General features: G+C 46.4%; 1 protein-coding gene across 1 annotated transcript in view; it reads left to right on the top strand.

The window, feature by feature from the left end:
* LOC147731244 (aryl hydrocarbon receptor-like) overlaps positions 1-19,103 on the top strand; it is a 932,672-nt gene that overhangs the window by 814,044 nt on the left and 99,525 nt on the right. Inside the window, exon 7 of the mRNA XM_086954170.1 lies at positions 5,633-5,742. Within this exon, the coding sequence (XP_086810296.1) occupies positions 5,633-5,742 (110 nt within the window). The remainder of the gene's footprint in view (positions 1-5,632; positions 5,743-19,103) is intronic.

The raw sequence follows: 19,103 nt of genomic DNA, 5'->3' as shown, positions 1-19,103 counted from the left end.
TGTACATCCTGTGGCATTGCTAAATGCACTCCTCCACGTTTCACATGGGTGAGTATTTGATACCTGTTGGTGGGGTTTCCTAGCTATACAATGTTTCAGGAGACTTCTAAAAGTGTCACATGCTTCCATTGACTGCCTCAGGAGGTGTACCTTAGTCTGCCTGGATTCACAGGGTCCCATTATGCCTTCAGACCCTATTGTTAACCTTGGATTATCCACCTTTGGTCAGGACATATCTAGTGGCAGCTGCTGTAACATAAAAGTGGTGGGCAGCGCGGGGGAGCCGTAGGGGGTAAAAAATAAATAAATAAAAACACACTTGCTGCTCTTCTACACCTCTCCTCTGGAATCCCAGCAGTCCATACAAGGCTCCCAGACCCCTTTGCCAATCATGGCACTGCTCTCAAGCTGGTAATGCATGAGAGCAGCGCCATAATTGGCCTGAGCGGGCTGGTTTAATGCTCAGTTAGGGCCTGGGAGCCTCTACTTGTTCACCACCCAGCTCTGCAGCACAACTCGAATTGGAGATATCTAAGTGCAAATGATGGTTTGGTCGTCTTAAGGGGGCAGACCAGACCGTCATGCGCACCTGCAGCAGTGCCCACCACTCCTGCCCCCTGTTGCAGATGCGGTCTATCAGCATAGCCTGGCCTGGCCTGGCCCTGCCCTTGACTCGGCTCAACGTGGAAAAATAAAATTATAATAACCTGTGTTAATATCAATTTATTTTTCATGTTTTCACTGCTGAGAGATCAGGGGCGACTCTCCTCCGCTTTAGCGAGGAACCGTCGCTGGACATATACATAGCGAGCCCCCCAAAAGACCCACACACACCAATTAGCAGCTAGGACAGCAGAGATAAAAAAATCATTACATTTCCCAATATGAACTCTCATCCTAGGGCCTAAATCAGAGCCTGTGTCCAGTACATTTTTGATACTCCAGGACCAACTGAACAATTATCAAGGCCAGATTGTACCAATTGAATCGTAGACAAAGAATGTGTTATGGTGGCAAGCTGTCGAATGTGAGGGTACTGCCATGGTCACAGAGTATCCAAAAATGGTCCCACCTGGCCACCCCAAGTCTCTGAGCATGCATATGGATGCCTTTGCCTCCAGGGAGGCTAATCTGGATAAATCTGGCACTGTTGGGCTAGGTGATCTTGTGATGGCCCATGGAGGTTTTTACCGCTACATACTTTTAGAACTGTCTATAAGAGGTCACCCACCACTGTGGGTATTCTTCGAGGGAGATCTTCATCACAGTCTCTGATCTCGTTCTTTTGATATACGCCTTCCTAGAGGCTGTTTCATATTCTGTTTCTTGCCTTGAAGATCCAGAGACCTTTTGCAGGGCTGTGGCCATTGCAATAGCCTCCTTGCGTTCAGTCGCTGCCTAAGTAGTGGTCGCACTACTACTACTTCTACCTCTGTGAGCTCTGTCTCAGAGGAAATTGCAGTGTAGTATGTATGACGTTACAACGCATGCTTTTACCACGCATGCTGTTACAACGCCAGTTTTACAACGCAAACCTTTACAACGCATGGTGCTTTGGGGTGCTGGATAGTGAATAGTTTAATTAACTATTCCAACTCCAGTCCCCGTGGACACTAGGGAAGGTGTTGGATAGTAAATTAAATATATTCCCTATCCTAGAGCGCCCCCCAGCGCAATGCGTTGTAATGGTTTTCGTTGTAAAACCTGCGTTGTAATAGCACTGCGTTGTAAAAGTTTCGTTGTAAAGGATGTTTCCCTGCAGTGTAGGTTCCAAGCTGCCTGGTGTCCACAGATCAGCTTCTTTTGTCTCCACCGAGGACCATACTTTTTTTGGCCCTCCCACCATGATTTAAGCTTTGCGAGGAATAGCAGCTTGTGCTGTATCCCCACTTTCCACAGTTTCTCTTTTACTACACAAAAGGAGGACCTTTGTTGTTGAATTGCCACTGTATTGTCCATGAAAATGAATACTTTCAAATTCTCTGTAGGTATGGTACCATAGTTCTGGCTGTTCATGGGATTACATCACGGTCCTAATAGTGTATTAACTTGCCAATTAATGTCCTGGGTGGTTCCACAGGTTTAGGAAGCCTAGTCGGGAACTTGTGCTCCCTCTCATTTGCAAATAAATTGGTCAGCCATTCAGGATGCAGGGTCTACTTAATCCATTGCTCTACAAAAGCCTCTACCTTGCTTTCTTTGCTCTTTAGGAACCCTACAAATCTTAGAATACTAAGGCAAAATCTGCCTTTCGCATCTTCCGTTCTGTTCTTGAGGAAGCAAACCTTTTTCAAAGTCTCTATCAGGCTTGCTTTCAGGCCAAAGACCACTGTAGTGAGTTCAGCCATACAGTTCTCAGTGCTAGTCACCCTTCCAGCTAGTTTTCTAAGGCCAACTAGCAGTAGAATGCGGTCCATGGCCACCAAATATATTATTGGACCCCTGAGCCATCTTTGGCCCGACTATAGTTTTCTGAGTCCAGAGTGATGGGCTTCTCAATGTCCATGATTCCTGCTCTTTGCACATCAGGGGTGCATTGCAGTTCTGAGATCTGGGACTCTGGTGAAGCTAGCTACATGCCTTGTTTTCCTGCTCTTGTTTGTCCATATTACTTGGGCTTAGTGGATGAGCCCCACTTCCACCAAGACCAGCTCACAGGTTATTTTGTTTTGCTTTCGCAGAGCTCCTCAGCAGATTTTGGTAGCTCTCGATGTGGCGCTGTACAATGGCAGCACTTGTTGCAGTATGAGCTCACCATGCCCTAATTAATGACTAAGCTGATCCCTGGTAATGCAGATTTCCACTGCCGCTAGTATACCTAACCCGCACCGTCTCGAATCCTCAGTGCCTGGGCACCATTCTAAGTCATACATCTAGGTTACCTTTGCTGCCACCTTGCATGTTCAGGCTCACTGGTGGAGACAGCTTAGGCTCTCTTCTCTGGGTGTTTAGTGTTATCTGAGTCACTGTTGGGGGTGCTCATTCCCAGGTATCCCAGGAACCTTCTGTGCGAAGGCACAAACTTTGGGCTACTTTGTTCTTTTGTCTCTTCGAAGGACCCCAGGCAACTCCAGCTGCGGTAAAAGCTCAATGCCGTGCTGACCACAAGCTCTGGATGACAGATAGTGCAGAGTACCTACATGACTCTTCGGCCCGCTTACAGTCAGCTTCTCTCTCTCGCTTATCCAATGACAGCCCTCCTTCAACATGAGCGGCCTCTATGCCTGCTTGTTCAGCACAGGTAGTTTGAGTCCTTAATTGTCTCGTGCTCTCTTTCTTGGTTCTCCATTGCTGCCTCGTTACACAGGCCAGGACATCCTCAGACAAGATCTGGGCTTGGTTTTATAACATTTCGGTGTATCACTAATCTTGCCATTGCCAGCCTGCAACGTAAATGCTCCTTTTTCTGCAGGTGGCATTTTGTAGTTTAAACTATTGCGGCACCCCAGCTGTAGTTCCTCACATGTCTTCTACAGGCTCCTCTGCAGTCAATCTCAGCTGCCTGTCCCTTCCTCACCATGCCTCGTCTGTAGGACGCCTCACCGGGGTGGCAGCACCAGGCTTAATAGAGAATTCTGCCCAATTCAGTGCGACATTGGCAAGAGCCAGCTCCACACGTTCTACACCATCGACTCCAGCCCATGAACGTCAATTCCCAAAAGTGCCAGGGGTACCGGAAGTGACATCACATGTATTTTGGCCTTCAATTTCACTCACACATAAATGCTTACAGATACATTTACATTCACACTTACACCCACTCTCGTGTAATCACACACTAGCCCGCAAGAAGGCACACAACATACATTTAAAAGCATTTGTTTGACTTACCTCTGCTGCCAGGGAAGGTCTTCTTTTAGATAATTGTACTCCATTTGTTATTACACTAAAAGGAAATAATGAAACTCACATCGTATATCCGCATAAAATATCTGAGGCTATGATACAAACTGCCATCAGTACGGTGCATGCTGGAATAGGAAAGCTGTTGGAGTCATTAAAGACCTGTGCCCTCTATAGGTATCTTTGACTCTGTGACCAGGCAGGCACCCTTTTCTTGCATTTTTCTCTAACAAAGAGCGAAGGTAAAATATTATTTAGGATACCGTTGTACAAATCTTGGTCTTAAGGCCTTTTGAAATGAAGTTTTTTCTGCTCTCAGAAAAATGCTGAAAGGGCTGTACTGTTTTTATTATCTTGGAGTGTTCAACAATGAGATGTCTGCCTCCAACTTCAGACTGACTATAATATATGAAGGAAGCGTTCCTTAGGTTCCTGCATAAAGGCAGGAATAATCTACGTTTATGTCTTCGGAGAGGATTGCTATGATGCAGAAGCAGGATTAAGTAAGTAACATTTTCTTACACACAACACTGAATACACTGTATGATTTGGGAAATGACACACAGGATGTGCTGTGATTATATAGAACTTAACCACAAACCAGACCATCTGATTTGTCTAACTTTGGAGAAGAGTGTAAGCTAGACTTGGGGCAGACATTACAGAGGAAGAGTGGGACAAGACATCACTATATATGAAGGAGTGATCCAGTGTTATCAGATTTAAATGGTATCAAAATCCTGCTTACCCACGTCTTAAATTACATCGCTGTAATGTATGCAATCAAATGGGACGTCCCACATCGAATGTCAAGTATGAAATGGCACATTACATCAACAATATGAAATAGCGGATTACATCCACATGGAGACAGCATTGTACTCACTTGAGCCTTCTTGTGTGTTAGGCCTTACAACTAGGAAGAAGAATGAGAACCAGAAGCGCACATTCACAGTGCTACACACTAAGGAAAAAAATGGCGAAGGCATGGGTATCGCATTCAGGATATTTATGCACCTTAGGCAGAAAACGTAACTTAGTGAGCGGAGTCAGAGTTAGCAATATTACCCATGATGCAAAACACCCCTGAAGGGGCGAAGTAGACATTCCATTGGGGCAAGCTGTTTGATGGCTGCACACACCCACAAGATGAACATCCATCAAAAATGCACCTACTCAGTACATTTGTCAAGCTGTACAAATGAGCAAACTTGTCTAATGCTGAATCTGTTCAGAACATTGCCCATGTAATACCCATCCACAATCAACAGCAACTCCATCCAAAGAAAGACAACCATGAACTAGGCACATATAATAGCATGATTCTAGATGAAACCTTTATATGTCAGAAAACTAATTAAGTAGTTTAAAAAAAATAGATAGCATTTGGTGAGTGTTTTCATTTGGGTTATGATTGCAATGGGAGCAATCCATGAGGAGTACAGGTGTAACAGGTGAGAGGGGTCTATTGGGTTTATTAGTGCTGAAGATGTTCTGAGTTCCCAGCTGCTACAGTATTTCTTAGCAGTAAGTAGGTATAATGAACCCAAGAACATATTTCAAAGGCCATACCTTTAGAAAGGTTCTACATATATCAATATCCCCTTTTTATTCTGGTTCGACTCCCCTTCATATTAGAGTCTTGCAGGGTCACTTTCAGAGTATATATCACACAACTGACATTAGCAAACCTTGATGGAAGAACACTAAGCAGAACTGCCCAGTAATAAGGCTATAACCTAAGGGAATTAAAAATATTGTGTGTGTGTTTCTTCTTTTCTTTCTACAGGGGTAAGGTTGTACTTGGATACACTGAGGCGGAACTGCGGATGCGCGGTACTGGGTACCAGTTCATTCATGCCGCGGATATGCTGTATTGTGCCGAGAACCATGTTAGAAGTAAGTGTGAATTTATAGGGTTAACACGTTTCTATATTTAGCAAGCAGTTTGCTGCTTGACCAATTATTTCTAGTCAGATAGAATGACTTTTCCAGACGGATCAGTGAATCAGTCATTTGTTAGGATTTGGCAAATTCTTTATTCATCTCAAAAAGGACACCTGTTCCATTCGACTAAAGTCAGTTTAGGTCTCGGGGAGCTTACCAGGGGATTAATTGGGACTAGATTTAACAAAAGGCGCAAGCCACTTGCAGTGTTGGTCTGTTCATCCCATCCTCTTGCACAATAAAGATCACTCTCATGATATGACGATGATAATGCCACAGAGTTCTTCACCTCGGTGAAAGGCCAGACAGCAGTCCATTGCTCTTCACAACAAAGCAAGGAAACAGTACAGCGTCCTTTCTCGCATCGGAAGAACCACGCCCCAAGTAGCATTTTTCACCTCAAAGCGAGGCCTGCTGATTTTTTGTTAATAGTTTTTTTATAGCATGAACATGACCCATGCGGGTATTAGAGCTTTTAACAAATTTACAGAGAGCAGAGACAAAAAAGCAGTAATAACAATAATATCATATTCGAGGAAAAATACAGGATAAGGTATTACCCAGAAAAGGGAGGGTATGATTTACAATGTTCACAGAGCAGAGGAGATAAACCAATAAAAACAGAAATATCATAGTAAAAAAAACTGCAGGATCAGGCAGCGTGTAGAAAAGGGAGGGTACAACATAATGTCAGGGCAGATAAGTCGAAAACAGTAAAGTAGCCGGTGAGCAGTAGTCATGAGTGTGATTGAGGAATCGGAATGGGTACAATTAGAGGTGATCTTAGGATCTAGGGAAGAAATCTGTTCATAAGTAGTACTTTGACTTCTTTCTTGAAAGATACAGTTGAGGGATTCATTCTGACATCAGGAGGCTAGGTGTTCTAAATTCTTGGGGCAATCCCAAGGAAAGATCGGTTGTAAGTTTTTTTCTTGTGGAATCTCTGAGATTTCAAAAGTAAGGTGTTGGAGATTCAGGATGATCTGCAGCAACCAGAAAGTTTAAGCTTCTGAGTGAGATATCTAGAGATTTGAAGTGGACGGCTCTGTGTTCAACATCCAGGGGAATGGCTTGACTCCAGTGGTGTGCTCTTCACCCCACAACAGAGATTTGTGCTGCTGCAGTACACTCCATCTCAATGCAAAAACCAACACTGGCACAGTGCCCTTCACCTCTGTACACGGCTCTGGATCACTACATCACTCCTCCTCTCAGAGCATTGCTTGCCACTCAAATAGTGTTCTTAACCTCAATGCGACGATTGAAGGTAATACAGGGCTCATCACCTGGTAGCAAGTCTTGACACTGATAAATAGATCTCCATCACGGTGCATGGCTTAATAATTGTACAGTGCTGTTCACCTAACAACAAAGGTGCCTTAAGTGCCGCACAGCATATTTTTATAACACCCTTTGTGTTATTGTTCTGATAACCTGTCATCTGACCAGTATGATAGCTAACACTTATACCAACCTGTCTTCTGCTTAGGTTTTTACCAAGTCAGCCGACCAGTGCTCTTCTCAGCCTGTTATAGTATTTAAGTTAGGCTTTTTGCTGGCATTTTGGACCGGATTACTGTGATAGAAAATGTTTTTGTGCCCCTTTAAAATTGTGCTCCCTTTCTGTAGCTGCACTTTGTGCTACGGGCCTTATTCAGAGTTTGGTAGGCAGGATACTCCATCAGGAACGTGGTAGGTGCGCCGTCTGTTCCAGCCAGTCGAAATCATTTACCAACACACTTTGTACATTGGGCTGTTGTTCAAAGTTTCTCCGACTATCCCTCCTTTTTAGGACAGACATGCCCAAATACTATTTTACATTTTGGCACTATTAGATATTGACTGGAGGTCATGATCAGAAAACCCAAGAAATTACTTCAATGCCCTTTGAGAACCGTCTCAGCATGCTAGGGGCATTTCTGTTTCTTGGTTTCAGTTACAAACACCCACTTTGGGAGATGTTTTTGAAAAGCAAAAAAACTGATCTGAGATGGTGCTTTAAATATGGCACCAGCTTCCTAAAAGTGTAGGTGTCTTCTTAAGGCACAGAGATCTGTCTGTCTGCCTGGCAGATATCTGTAGGTACAGCAGTTGATCTTCCACCAAGGCAGCGGAGTACATACCTATGCCCCGCAGACCAACATACTGGTTACCATGCTCTAAAAGAGGGCCCAACCCTTTCTGTTCGATCTTGGCAATGTTATTTGTTATGGTATGTTATGTTATGTTATGTTATGTTATGTTATGTTATGTTATGTTATGTTATGTTATGTTATGGCATGGCATGGCATGGCATGGCATGGTATGTCATGTTAGTTATATAGGTAGAAGTAATTTACTTTATGAATTTAATGATCTTTAACAGAAAACATGTTCCTTACCCACAGAAATATGCTGTTTATTTCAAACAAAAATTGATCTTTAGAGATAATTAAAGTGTGAAAAAGGCTGAATTGGCACTATATTTTGTGCAGCACCAGCCACTTTCTTCTCTCTCAGACCTACTCTTGTCTTATCTTCTCTGGTGCATTACTCAAACTTTGTCTGCCCAACTCCTCACTTCATTCCTCCATTATTTTCTGAGCATTTTGTTTGAGCATGAGTGCCCCATATCCTACATTGTTACATTATGTCCCTTTCTTGACAAATGTTTAAATATTTTTTGAGCCTGACAGTTCCTCCTAGCATATGCATCATCCACTAATATAATGCTGTAAATCCTACACAAAGTTATCTAGCACAAACAACACAGCCACAACTTATTGCACTGTCTGCAAAGTTAGATTTGCCATTTTCACCCAACACTATCAACTACTGCAAGAAACCCATGAGCGTCCTTTTCTTTTTCTTGATGTCTGACATCGATGCTTATGAAACTGCATGTAATGTTTTTTAGAACCGAAATGTACTTATCTAATCTATTTATCCATCCATTCACAATGCTTGCAGTAATAAGGTCAGGGGTATATCACATCCATTGTTATTGCTCTTGTCAGCATGCCATCTGTAAATTATTGTATCAACACTCAGTACGAATGCACAATGAGTCTATCACTAGGTCATAATTGTATTTGCCTGTCTGATCAATGGTCTCAGCCAGGTACAATGACAATTTTTTATCAACATCCCCTCTCCTTACTTTTGTCATTCTGTCACTTTTTTCATGATGTTGGTTGAATCTAGGGTTTCTATGTAGCATACCTTTTAGGGAACTTGCATTCATGTATCGTCATGGTATCAATCCATAAATGGACAGGTGGGTAGCATGGGTTTTGATTACCTCTACTATTAGAGTAGTATGCTGTTACGTAAGACAGACACTGGTACGTTTCTGAGATGTTTATTTCTTTAAGCATAGAGCCACCAACCTTTGCTGCCAGTCTGTCAGCTCTCCTGGTTCTAACTATCTTCAACAAGACACTACCATGGAGATAGAACTGCCAGGCTCGAGCAGCACATTAAATCATTACAACACATCCCCTTTACTAAAAATATAAAAGAAGGCAAGGAACAAAGAACTAAAAGAAAAGGAAAAGTAGAAGAAAAAAAAGAAGAGAAAGAAAAACAGGAAAGAAGAAACAAGTGTAAAGATCATAACCAAACACTTTTAGGAGGACAACGAGACCTTGAAGGAAGACCCTGTGCATGAGAATCCAGAGGAGAACTACACATGGGCAAATCGGGACCTGGCAAAACATCCGGACAGGAAGAAAACAAGGATTTGTCACCTCGAAATTACACTAGACCGGACATGCTCCACTTACCACCATTGTGAAAAGTGACAACATTCTTGAACACAGAAGTTATGACAAAAGGGCCCATGAATTCAGTGAAACCCTTCCTGTGCAACCGTGGTTTCTTTATAAGTACCCAATCACCAACCTTTCATGTTGTGGTTCTAGTTGATTTTTTACAATCAAACAATTCTTTGTACTTCTTTCGGTAAGACTCGATTTTGGCACCTATCCCTTCCTTATCCAAAACAGGACCTTTAATGAGAGGTAACCAACCCGGATTGAGTTTGGACAAGGCAAATCTGCCTCTCAATATTTAAAAAAAGAGATCTTTGCAAAACAACATTAAGGGCAGTGCGATGTGCCCACCAAGTATCCCTCAGGACACCCTTGAGATGAACCTTCATATCAATTACCCTTTGCACACATGCGTTGACCACCCTGTTCATGCGCTACGCAAGTCCATTGGCCTGGGGTGTATAAAGTGCGGTTCTCTGATGGATAATGACAAAATCCTTTAAAAAGTCTTGCATCTCCTGTGAGATGAATTGCACCCCATTGTCTGTGATGAGAAAACAGGGAATACCCTAACTGGCAAACTCATCTTTAAGGAAATCAAGAACTACTCTGGTGCTAATAAAACTCACACATTTGGTGGAAACCCACTAGCAAGAGTAATCCACCAAAAGAATTACATATTTTTCTGCGGGTCCTAATAGTCCAAAAGGACCCATGAGATACAGTCTAAGCTTAATCCAAGGTTCTCGTGGAATCTCGACAGTAGATAGAGGAGCGGTGTTGGTGACCTGGGTTTTGTCATTGGTGGCACACTGGAGCACTCTTTAACTACCTTCTCAACATGGCTATCCATCTTAGGCCACCAATACCTCTCACGGAGTCGGGACTTGGTGAGATTTCTTCCCAAGTGTCCTTCATGGGCAAGGTTTATAAGCTTGGGTCTCAAGATGCGAGGGGGTACCACTCTCTCACCACTCATGAGTTGGCCTTGACAGAGGATGAGTTCATTTCCGATGGACCAGAAAGGTAATAAATCAGAGTCAAGTTTCTTGCAGTCAGGCCACCTCTTGATGACAAAATCTACCGCAATAGTAGGCAGAACATCCTCAGATAACGCCTTTTCCCATTTAAGCTCTTGGATTGCAAGCTCCTTGACCAACAAACTCCAACAGGTTCAACGTCCAGAACATATTTGCAACTTGCAATGGGCAGTCTTGACAAGCAGTCCGTAGCCCTATTTGCAGAGCCAGGAAGGCATTGTACTTGGAAATTACATTCTTCCAACCCTTTGCTCCAGCCTTTAAGCCTAGATGTCAGTATTTCACTCTCCACACAAGAAAATACCTGGACCAAAGGGTGATGATCGGATCTCACCAAGAAAGGTATACCCTATAAGTAAAATTTGAAATGCTTTATCACCCAAGCAATGGCCAGAGCTTCCCTTTTGATGCAGGATTACTGTTGCTCAGGTTTTTTCAGTGCTCTAGAGGCAAATGCAATAACTCTATCCTCTTTTCCATCGAATTGAGAAAGTACTGCTCCAAGACCACACAAACTAGCATCTGTTGTCAGAACAGTTTTTTTGTATCAGAATGGCCAAGAGTGAGCATCTTGCTTATTGCTTGCTTGATAGAGTTAAAAGCCACATCACATTCCTTCGACTATACAAACTGTATGCCTTTTCTAAGCAAGACTGTGATTGGTTCAACAATGGTGGCGAAAGCTTTAACTAAATTGGAATAAAACTCGGCAAGGTCAAGGAGCTCACCTGTTCTTTATCAGTCGGTGCAGGGGCATCAACAATACACTTTGCAAGGTCCAGCTTTTGTTGGATGCCCTCCCCTGAAATAACATGTCCCAAATATGTGACAGAGGATACACCAATTTTACATTTTATTTTGTTTACAGTCAAACCCTTGTCAGCTAGTCTTTGTAGAACAGCTCTCAAAACACAATCACGCTCCAAGTCATTCTTTCCATAAACTATGATGTCATCCTGGAAAAAAAGGATATTAGACATGTCTCCCAGGATCATTTTCTTAATGCATTGAAAACAAGCAGCTGCCAAGGCCAATCCAAAAGGCATTCTGATAAAACGGAATGTCGCCAGTGGTGTCACGAAAGATGTTAAGTGCTTGGAATCTGGATGGAGGGGTACCTGGTGGTATGCAGAGGACAAGTCTTAACACACTGTAGACCTTTGCACCATCAAGCATATTAATTGATTCTGATATATTAGGTAGGGGCCACCTATATCCACTTGTTTAGACTCCTCAGGTCAACACACATTGTGATATTTTTCCCTCCATCCTAGGGGCCAAAACCACTGGGGCCAACCATTCAGAGGATTCGATTTCCTCAATTATGTTCAAAGTCACCAATCTCTTGAGTTCATTCCTAAGAGGTTCTAGCATCATGTTGGGAACCTTCCTGACCTTGTGTACGATAGGTATTGCATTTTGTTTAAGGACAATACAATGCTCGAAGTCCTTAAGTAAACCAAGGTCGTCAGAAAAGACTTGGGGAAACTCCTCAAACACCTATTGGAGGTTGTAGAATGATAAACTATAATGACTTGCTAGGAGGGGTAGAAAGCATTAGGGTTGACGATTATCCCCAAGTCTCTTTGATGCCTCCACCCCAGGAGGTTATCACCTTGTTTAGCCACATAAACCTTTACAATAGTTTCCCTTCCCTTGAAGTGTATCTTCAAAATGGCATACTCTGTAATTCAGGAAAGGTTTTGTCCCAATGTTCGTTGCCCAACATAGTAAAAGGGGAGCCAGAATCTGCCAGTACTACAATTAATTTGTCACCAATCAACACTTCACATTCAGGCATGCTAATCACCTCTCCTGCTCATCATACCGGTTTTTGAAGTGTCATTAGTGGTCTCAACACTTTCCACTGTGCGCACTCTACCACTAGACTTGCATACCCTAGCAGAGTAGTTAAGGCTCCCACACCTATAACATTTCATCTTTGAAAAGTCAGTGCAAGGCCTGATTCTAGTCCTGCGTACTGCTGTGGAGATATTCTCAATAGAGTCTTGAAGTATTTCCTTTTGAGTAAGTTCATGAATACTACTAAGAGTAGGAGTATCATCGCTGGTTTATGGGTTTTCATCACTTTAACCCAATCGGGATATATTTTCCATTCCCTCTACGATGGCTATAGCTTCCTTGAGGGAAGGGTTTCTAGACCAGAGCTTCTCCTGCACTCTAGGACTGTTGGTGCATCTTACTAATTGATCACTTATCAAGGAGTCAGTAAGTTCGCCAAATTCACAGGTGCAAGCAAGTGTCTTCAGTGAGGCAATATAATTCCCAACCTTTTCATTGGGTTCTTGGATCCTCATGAAAAACTTGTGTCTCTCTAAGACAATATTGATGCGTGGACCAAAATACATTTCAAACATGTTTATAGACATTTCGAATACGTCAGACCGTTCACCATCACCTTCGCCAACAGAAATCATGTCAATCCTTTCATATATGTTGCGCCCTTCAATTCCAAGATTGTGGAGGAGAATTGCTTGCCTCCTATGAGCCGAACATTTCTCACTCCAATAGCGACTAAATAAGCATCAAATAGCAATTTCCATCTTTTCCAGGGTAGTAGTGGCTCACCTTTTTCACCTAAAAAAAGGAGGGAGCTGGCTCATTGACGTGGCTGCCATTCTGGCAGAGTTATTATAACAATTGTCTGCTAAACAAAAAGAAATGAGGATCAAATATGCAGGATGTATGAAGTAGTTAAATGAGCAGAGTGCACCACAAGTAGAATGTCCACTTACTTCAAAGTAGAGTTGGTAAGAGTCACAAATGTGTTACAAAATAAAATGCCTAAAAGTCTTGTGCTATTTAAAAATTTCAGCAGCAGTGAAAACAAGGTAAAACTTTACCTGAGGCGCATTGGATTTAGTTTCCAGTAAATAATTCAGACTTCGGATCTCATTGTGAGTTGAAGATCCGGCTTCGAGCATCTCCGTACCTTGTTGTCATGGAGATTTACAACAAAATGGCGACACAAAGGTACGTGTACACAACATGGTGATGACAACGTGCGCACTTTAACCTGCGCGTCACAGATGTGTGCACGAGCAAGTGTGCAAGCACAGTCATGCGCCCCAGAAAGCCATTTGGAGAGCAATCCCCAAAAATGAGCCCAAATCAAGCAAAAAGTTCACTCAAAATTGGGAACCAAACAACAAAAACCTGGAATCCTCGTAACGAATAAAGAAAGCAATCCACACTACCCACTCGACTCAGGGTGCCTTAAATACAAGTCCATGGGTCCAAGAAGAGGGAAGTTGGTTGTGAGCTTGTCCCCCACAAGCGTCACTCGTCGCCAGTGTTAAGTAAGACAGACACTGGTAAGTTTCTGAGATGGTTATTTCTTTAAACGTAGCACCACCAACCTTTGTGCCAGTCTGTCAGCTCTCCTGGTTCTAACTGTCTTCAACAAAACACTACCATAGAGATAGAACCGCCAGGCTCGAGCAGCGCATTAATTCATTACAACATATGCCTAGAGTACTACGGAGGGGTGCAAAAGCCTTGCAAAACAAAGGCCAGTTGAGGACTGAATTCTCCATACCGGTTTGGAAATGTGCCTGTAAAAAAGACTAATGGGGGCATGGCCAAGATGGTGATGGACTAAGTTGCAAACTGAGCTGGGAGCCTCCTACCGCCCTTGCCCAACTTCGACCTCGACTGGATCTGCAGTTTAGGGGACTCGCTCGACATCCAGGATCATGTTGTGAAGGAGGAAGGCTCACCACAACTGAAGAGACGCGATTAGCATCAGCCTGGCCAGAGGGAAAGGTGTGGGCGGGCCTGATGCTGAATCCCCGGGGGCCCCCAACGTGGAGCAGAGACGACGCCGAGCTGGGACCGGGGGCCCAGGCTGCAGCACCTTCCGAGACAGAGGCACACAGGACTTGGCCAGGCAGATGCGGATTGCGAACGACTCCCAGGAGCAGCACGGGTACCCGGCAGTGAGTCAGGCATGTGCTGTTGCCATCGGGGCTCCCGGGGTCCTGAGACAGGGACACACCATTGATATATCGGGACCCGGGGGGCTTGCGGGAGGCCCGGGGCAGCCCAGGGCCTGTACACAGGAGCCAGACAGAAAAGAAGCTAAGACCGGAGGAGCCGGCTGCCGGCGCGGGACTCTGGGCGAGTTGCTGGGCCTCGGACACAAATAGGCCTTTTGTGCAGTTGGGCCTCTGCGATCTGGGCCATTTACACCCGCATCTTGAGAAGGAGGCTCGCGTGGACTCAGAGGGGCTGGGCTCCCCGACCTGGCGCAGAGACATACATAGAGAGCTTTCAGGCAGGCCATACCAATAATGCTGCGGCTAGCCTGCACCTGTAGGGGCCACAGACTGAGCCAGCAGGCGTGGCGGGAGATCCATACATTGGGAGGACCCTGGCATAGCCACTGGATGCGGATTTCAAGACACCAGCCAGCAACAAACTGACAGAAAGTCTAGCCTTGGTCAGAGCTGCAGGGACTAGGCGCTGAGTCGGCAGTTGGTGAAGAACACAATGTGCCTATCCACGGCCTATCGGGGCACTTCAGGATCCCCTCCAAAGTAACACAACCCCTGGTTCAACCGTCCGGTGGCAGTGGGAGGTGTGCATGTGGGTTCCTGCCTGATACACATAGTAGGGGCCTGAAAAGGGGGGTGTCCCCACTTAAATGGCTGATCACTGGCGTCCACCGCGGCAGCAAGAAGATAGCAATGGCGACAGGCAGGACGAAGAAAGGGGGCTCAAAATTAAAGATATGTTTACTAAAACGGGAGGGGCTAAAGAGAGCATGAATAAAGGAGGACAAATCAGAGCCCCTCCCCATCACTGGAAGAGACAGTGGCACCAGTCTTATCTGGAGTCCCTATTCTCAAGCCTGAGGGCAAACTTAGTGGTAATTAAACGTGACCTGGCAAGTGAATTACAGGTGGTGCGGAAAGCGGTGACAGATGTCAAACAACAAGTTGTTACCCTCGAGGAACAAAGCACCTCACACGACGAGGAAATCGTCCAACTACAGCAGGAAATGATACGTCTGTCGGAGCAACAGCTAGACCTACGGCCCCCTGCGTATGATTTGGAAAATCGTTCCAGGAGGAACAACATTCATATTAGGAGGGCCCCTAGAAATGCAGAAGGAGACAATGTCGAGGCGTATGTAACACAACTATTCACACAAATTCTGGGCGATTGTTCTGCAGAACCAATCCGACTAGACAGGACCCACAGTGTGGGCAACTGGAGTTCTGGTGGTGGCGTGCACTGGACATTTTTACATGTGTGCACAACTTCCAACTTAAAAAGGCTATCTTGAAAAATGCCTGGGAACTGTCTGCCATCCAATTCAATGGCCACACTCTCCATTTATATCAGGACCTGGCAACCAGAACACTCATGAAATGATGGGAGTTCCGACCAATCACTAGCTTCATGAGGGATCAGAAAGTGACTTATTCAAGGGGTCACCAATTTCGCTTGGTGTTTAAATGGCAGGGTCAACTTCGACAGCTCCGTTCCCTTTCCAAGGTGGCGGAGCTGCTGCAGGTCAAGGTCCAGTAGGATTCCCGACTTCATATTCCCTTCAACCCGAATTTGAGGCCTGGAAAAAACCAGACTGCAGATCATTAGGCCATCTATTCGACAAAGAAGGCCCTATCCCATTAAATTCTTTAAGGGCAAACTGTCTTTTTGGAGGAAGAGAGATTCCGTGATGCACAAGTTAGACACTGGGCGATGGACCCAGAGGTTAAAGGAGCGGCGCAGAGAGATTTAACCACATTCGAGAGATGTCTCCTTAGTAGAGACACCAACAAACAGTTCGTTACAGACTTATACAAACTATTACAGGGCCCGGAGAAAGAGTCAAAATCCGCAGCATAGCACCGTTGGGAGAGGGAGTTGGGGAGGGAATTGACCCAAAAGGAATGGAGAGACATTTACTGTAGGGCCAGGCACTTAGCTCCCAACTCATCTAGCACTAAAACAGCAGTGAAAATAACTACCTATTGGTATCTGACCCCAGCTAGAGTACACACGTTCAATCTCGAATGCGACAGTAGATTCTAAAGATGTAGCGCATCAATAGGAACACTAACACACATTCTCTGGGATTGCACAAAATTGTCTCAATTCTGGGAAGAAATTCTAATAGAGATCGATACGAGCTTTAAGACTCAGCTCCCTAGATTTCCATCATATATACTTTTGGGTCTTCCCCAGGGACGTAACAAACGCCCCCGCAGCCCCAGCGGTGCGGTGGGCCCCACTCTCGTCAGTAAATGAAGGTGGCCCCGGCCCCCTCAGCTCTTCAGTGAGAGCTGTGAGAGAGGCTTGCGCTAAAGCAAGCCTTACTCCCTCTAAAGCAGGTGCAGGCTCTCTGCAGCCTGCTCTGAGCCCCTCCCTCTGACTGGAGCGAAACAATGTAACAATTTACATTGTTTCTCTTTAGTCGGAGCCAGCCCGGAGAAAGGATAGGGGTGGGGGCCCAGAGACGGCATCCCCCACAAGGCCCTCCTCCTCTAAAAAGAGACAAGGACAAGGATGGGGTGGGGGCCCCAGAGACAGCATTCTCCAGGACAATGCTCATATGAGAAGGGATGAGGCAGCAAAATGGTGCCCTCAGGTAAGCACTCTTGTTAGAATGCACCATGGGTGTTCTCAAGGGGGGGGGTCGCCAGTGCATCTGGTGTGGGCCCAGTCAGGACCTGCCCTAGTCAATCATGCTTTTGAAATGGTGCCATTGTTCCAGGTGGCAGCCCCCTCCATTGGGTGGGAAGGGTGCAAGGGGGTGGCCGAGAAGGGGGCACGGCAGAGGGGAGATGGGTGCAAGGTAGAGAGGAGAAGAGTGCAAGGCAGAGAGGAGAAGGGTGAAAGGTGGAGGGGAGAAGGGGAGAAGGGTGCAAGGCAGAGGGGTGAAGGGTGCAAGGCAGAGAGCATAAGGGTGCAAGGCAGAGAGGAGAAGGGTGCAAGGCAAAGAGGAGAAGGGTGGAAGGTGAAGGGGAGAAGGGTGCAAGGCGGAGGAGAGAAGGGTGCAAGGTAGAGAGGATAAGGGTGAAAGGCAGAGAGGAGAAGGGTGCAAGGTGGAGGGGAGAAGGGTGCAAGGCAGAGGTGAGAAGGGTGCAAGGTAGAGAAGGGTGCAAGGTGAGAAGGGTGCAAGGCGGTGGGCGAGAGGGTGCAAGGCAGTGGGCGAGAGGGTGCAAGGCAGAGGTGAGAAGAGTTCAAGGCAGAGGGGAGAAGGGTGCATGGCAGAAGGGAGAAGGGTGCAAGGCAGAGGAGAGAAGGGTGCAAGGCAGAGAGGAGAAGGGCGCAAGACAGATAAGGGTGCAAGGCGGAGGGGAGAAGGGTGCAAGGCAGAGGGGAGAAGGGTGCAAGGCAGAGAAGGGGGCAAGGCGGAGGGTGAGAAGGGTGTAAGGCAGAAGGGAGAAGGGTGCCAGGCAGAGGGGAGAAGGGTGCAAGGCAGACAAGGGTGCAAGGCGAAGGGGAGAAGGGTGCAAGGCAGAGGGGAGAAGGGTGCAAGGCAGAGAAGGGTGCAAGGCGGAGGGTGAGAAGGGTGCAAGGCAGAGGTGAGAAGGGTGCAAGGCAGAGGTGAGAAGGGTGCAAGGCAGAGGTGAGAAGGGTGCAAGGCAGAGGGGAGAAGGGTGCAGGGCAGAGGGGAGAAGGCTGCAATGGGGAGGGGGAGAAGGGTGCAAGGCTGAGGGGAGAAGGGTGCAAGGGGGAGGTGGCGAAGGGTGCAAGGGGGAGGGGGAGAAGGGTGCAAGGGGGAAGGGAGAAGGGTGCAAGGCAGAGGGGAGAAGGGTGCAAGGCAGTGGGGAGAAGGGTGCAAGGCAGAGAGGAGAAGGGTGCAAGGTAGAGAAGGGTGCAATGCGGAGGGGAGAAGGGTGCAATGGGGAGGGGAGAAGGGTGGAAGACAGAGGGGAGAAGGGTGCAGGGCAGAGGGGACAAGGGTGCAAGGGGGAGGGGAAGAAGGGTGCAAGGCAGAGGGTAGAAGGGTGCAACAGAGAGGGGAGGAGGGTGTGAGGCAGAGGGGAGACGGGTGTAAGGCAGAGGGGAGAAGGGTGCAAGGTAGAGAAGGGTGCAAGGTAGAGAAGAGTGCAACGGGGAGGGGAGAAGGGTGCAAGGCAGAGGGGACAAGGGTCCAAGGTTGAGAAGGGTGCAAGGCGGAGGGTGAGAAGGGTGCAAGGCGGTGAGTGAGAGGGTGCAAGGCAGAGGTGAGAAGAGTGCAAGGCAGAGGGGAGAAGGGCACAAGGCAGATAAGGGTGCAAGGCGGAGGGGAGAAGGGTGCAAGGCAGAGGGGAGAAGGGAGAAGGGTGCAAGGCAGCGAAGGGGGCAAGGCGGAGGGTGAGAAGGGTGCAAGGCAGAGGTGAGAAGGGTGCAAGGCATAGGTGAGAAGGGTGCAAGGCAGAGGGGAGAAGGGTGCAGGGCAGAGGGGAGAAGGGTGCAACGGGGAGGGGGAGAAGGGTGCAAGGCTGAGGGGAGAAGGGTGCAAGGGGGAGGTGGAGAAGGGTGCAAGGGGGAGGCGGAGAAG

The sequence above is a fragment of the Lissotriton vulgaris genome, chromosome 2_1, assembly GCF_964263255.1.
Source record: "Lissotriton vulgaris chromosome 2_1, aLisVul1.2, whole genome shotgun sequence".
In the NCBI taxonomy this organism is placed as follows: domain Eukaryota; kingdom Metazoa; phylum Chordata; class Amphibia; order Caudata; family Salamandridae; genus Lissotriton; species Lissotriton vulgaris.
This window is presented reverse-complemented; position numbering and strand designations above follow the sequence as displayed.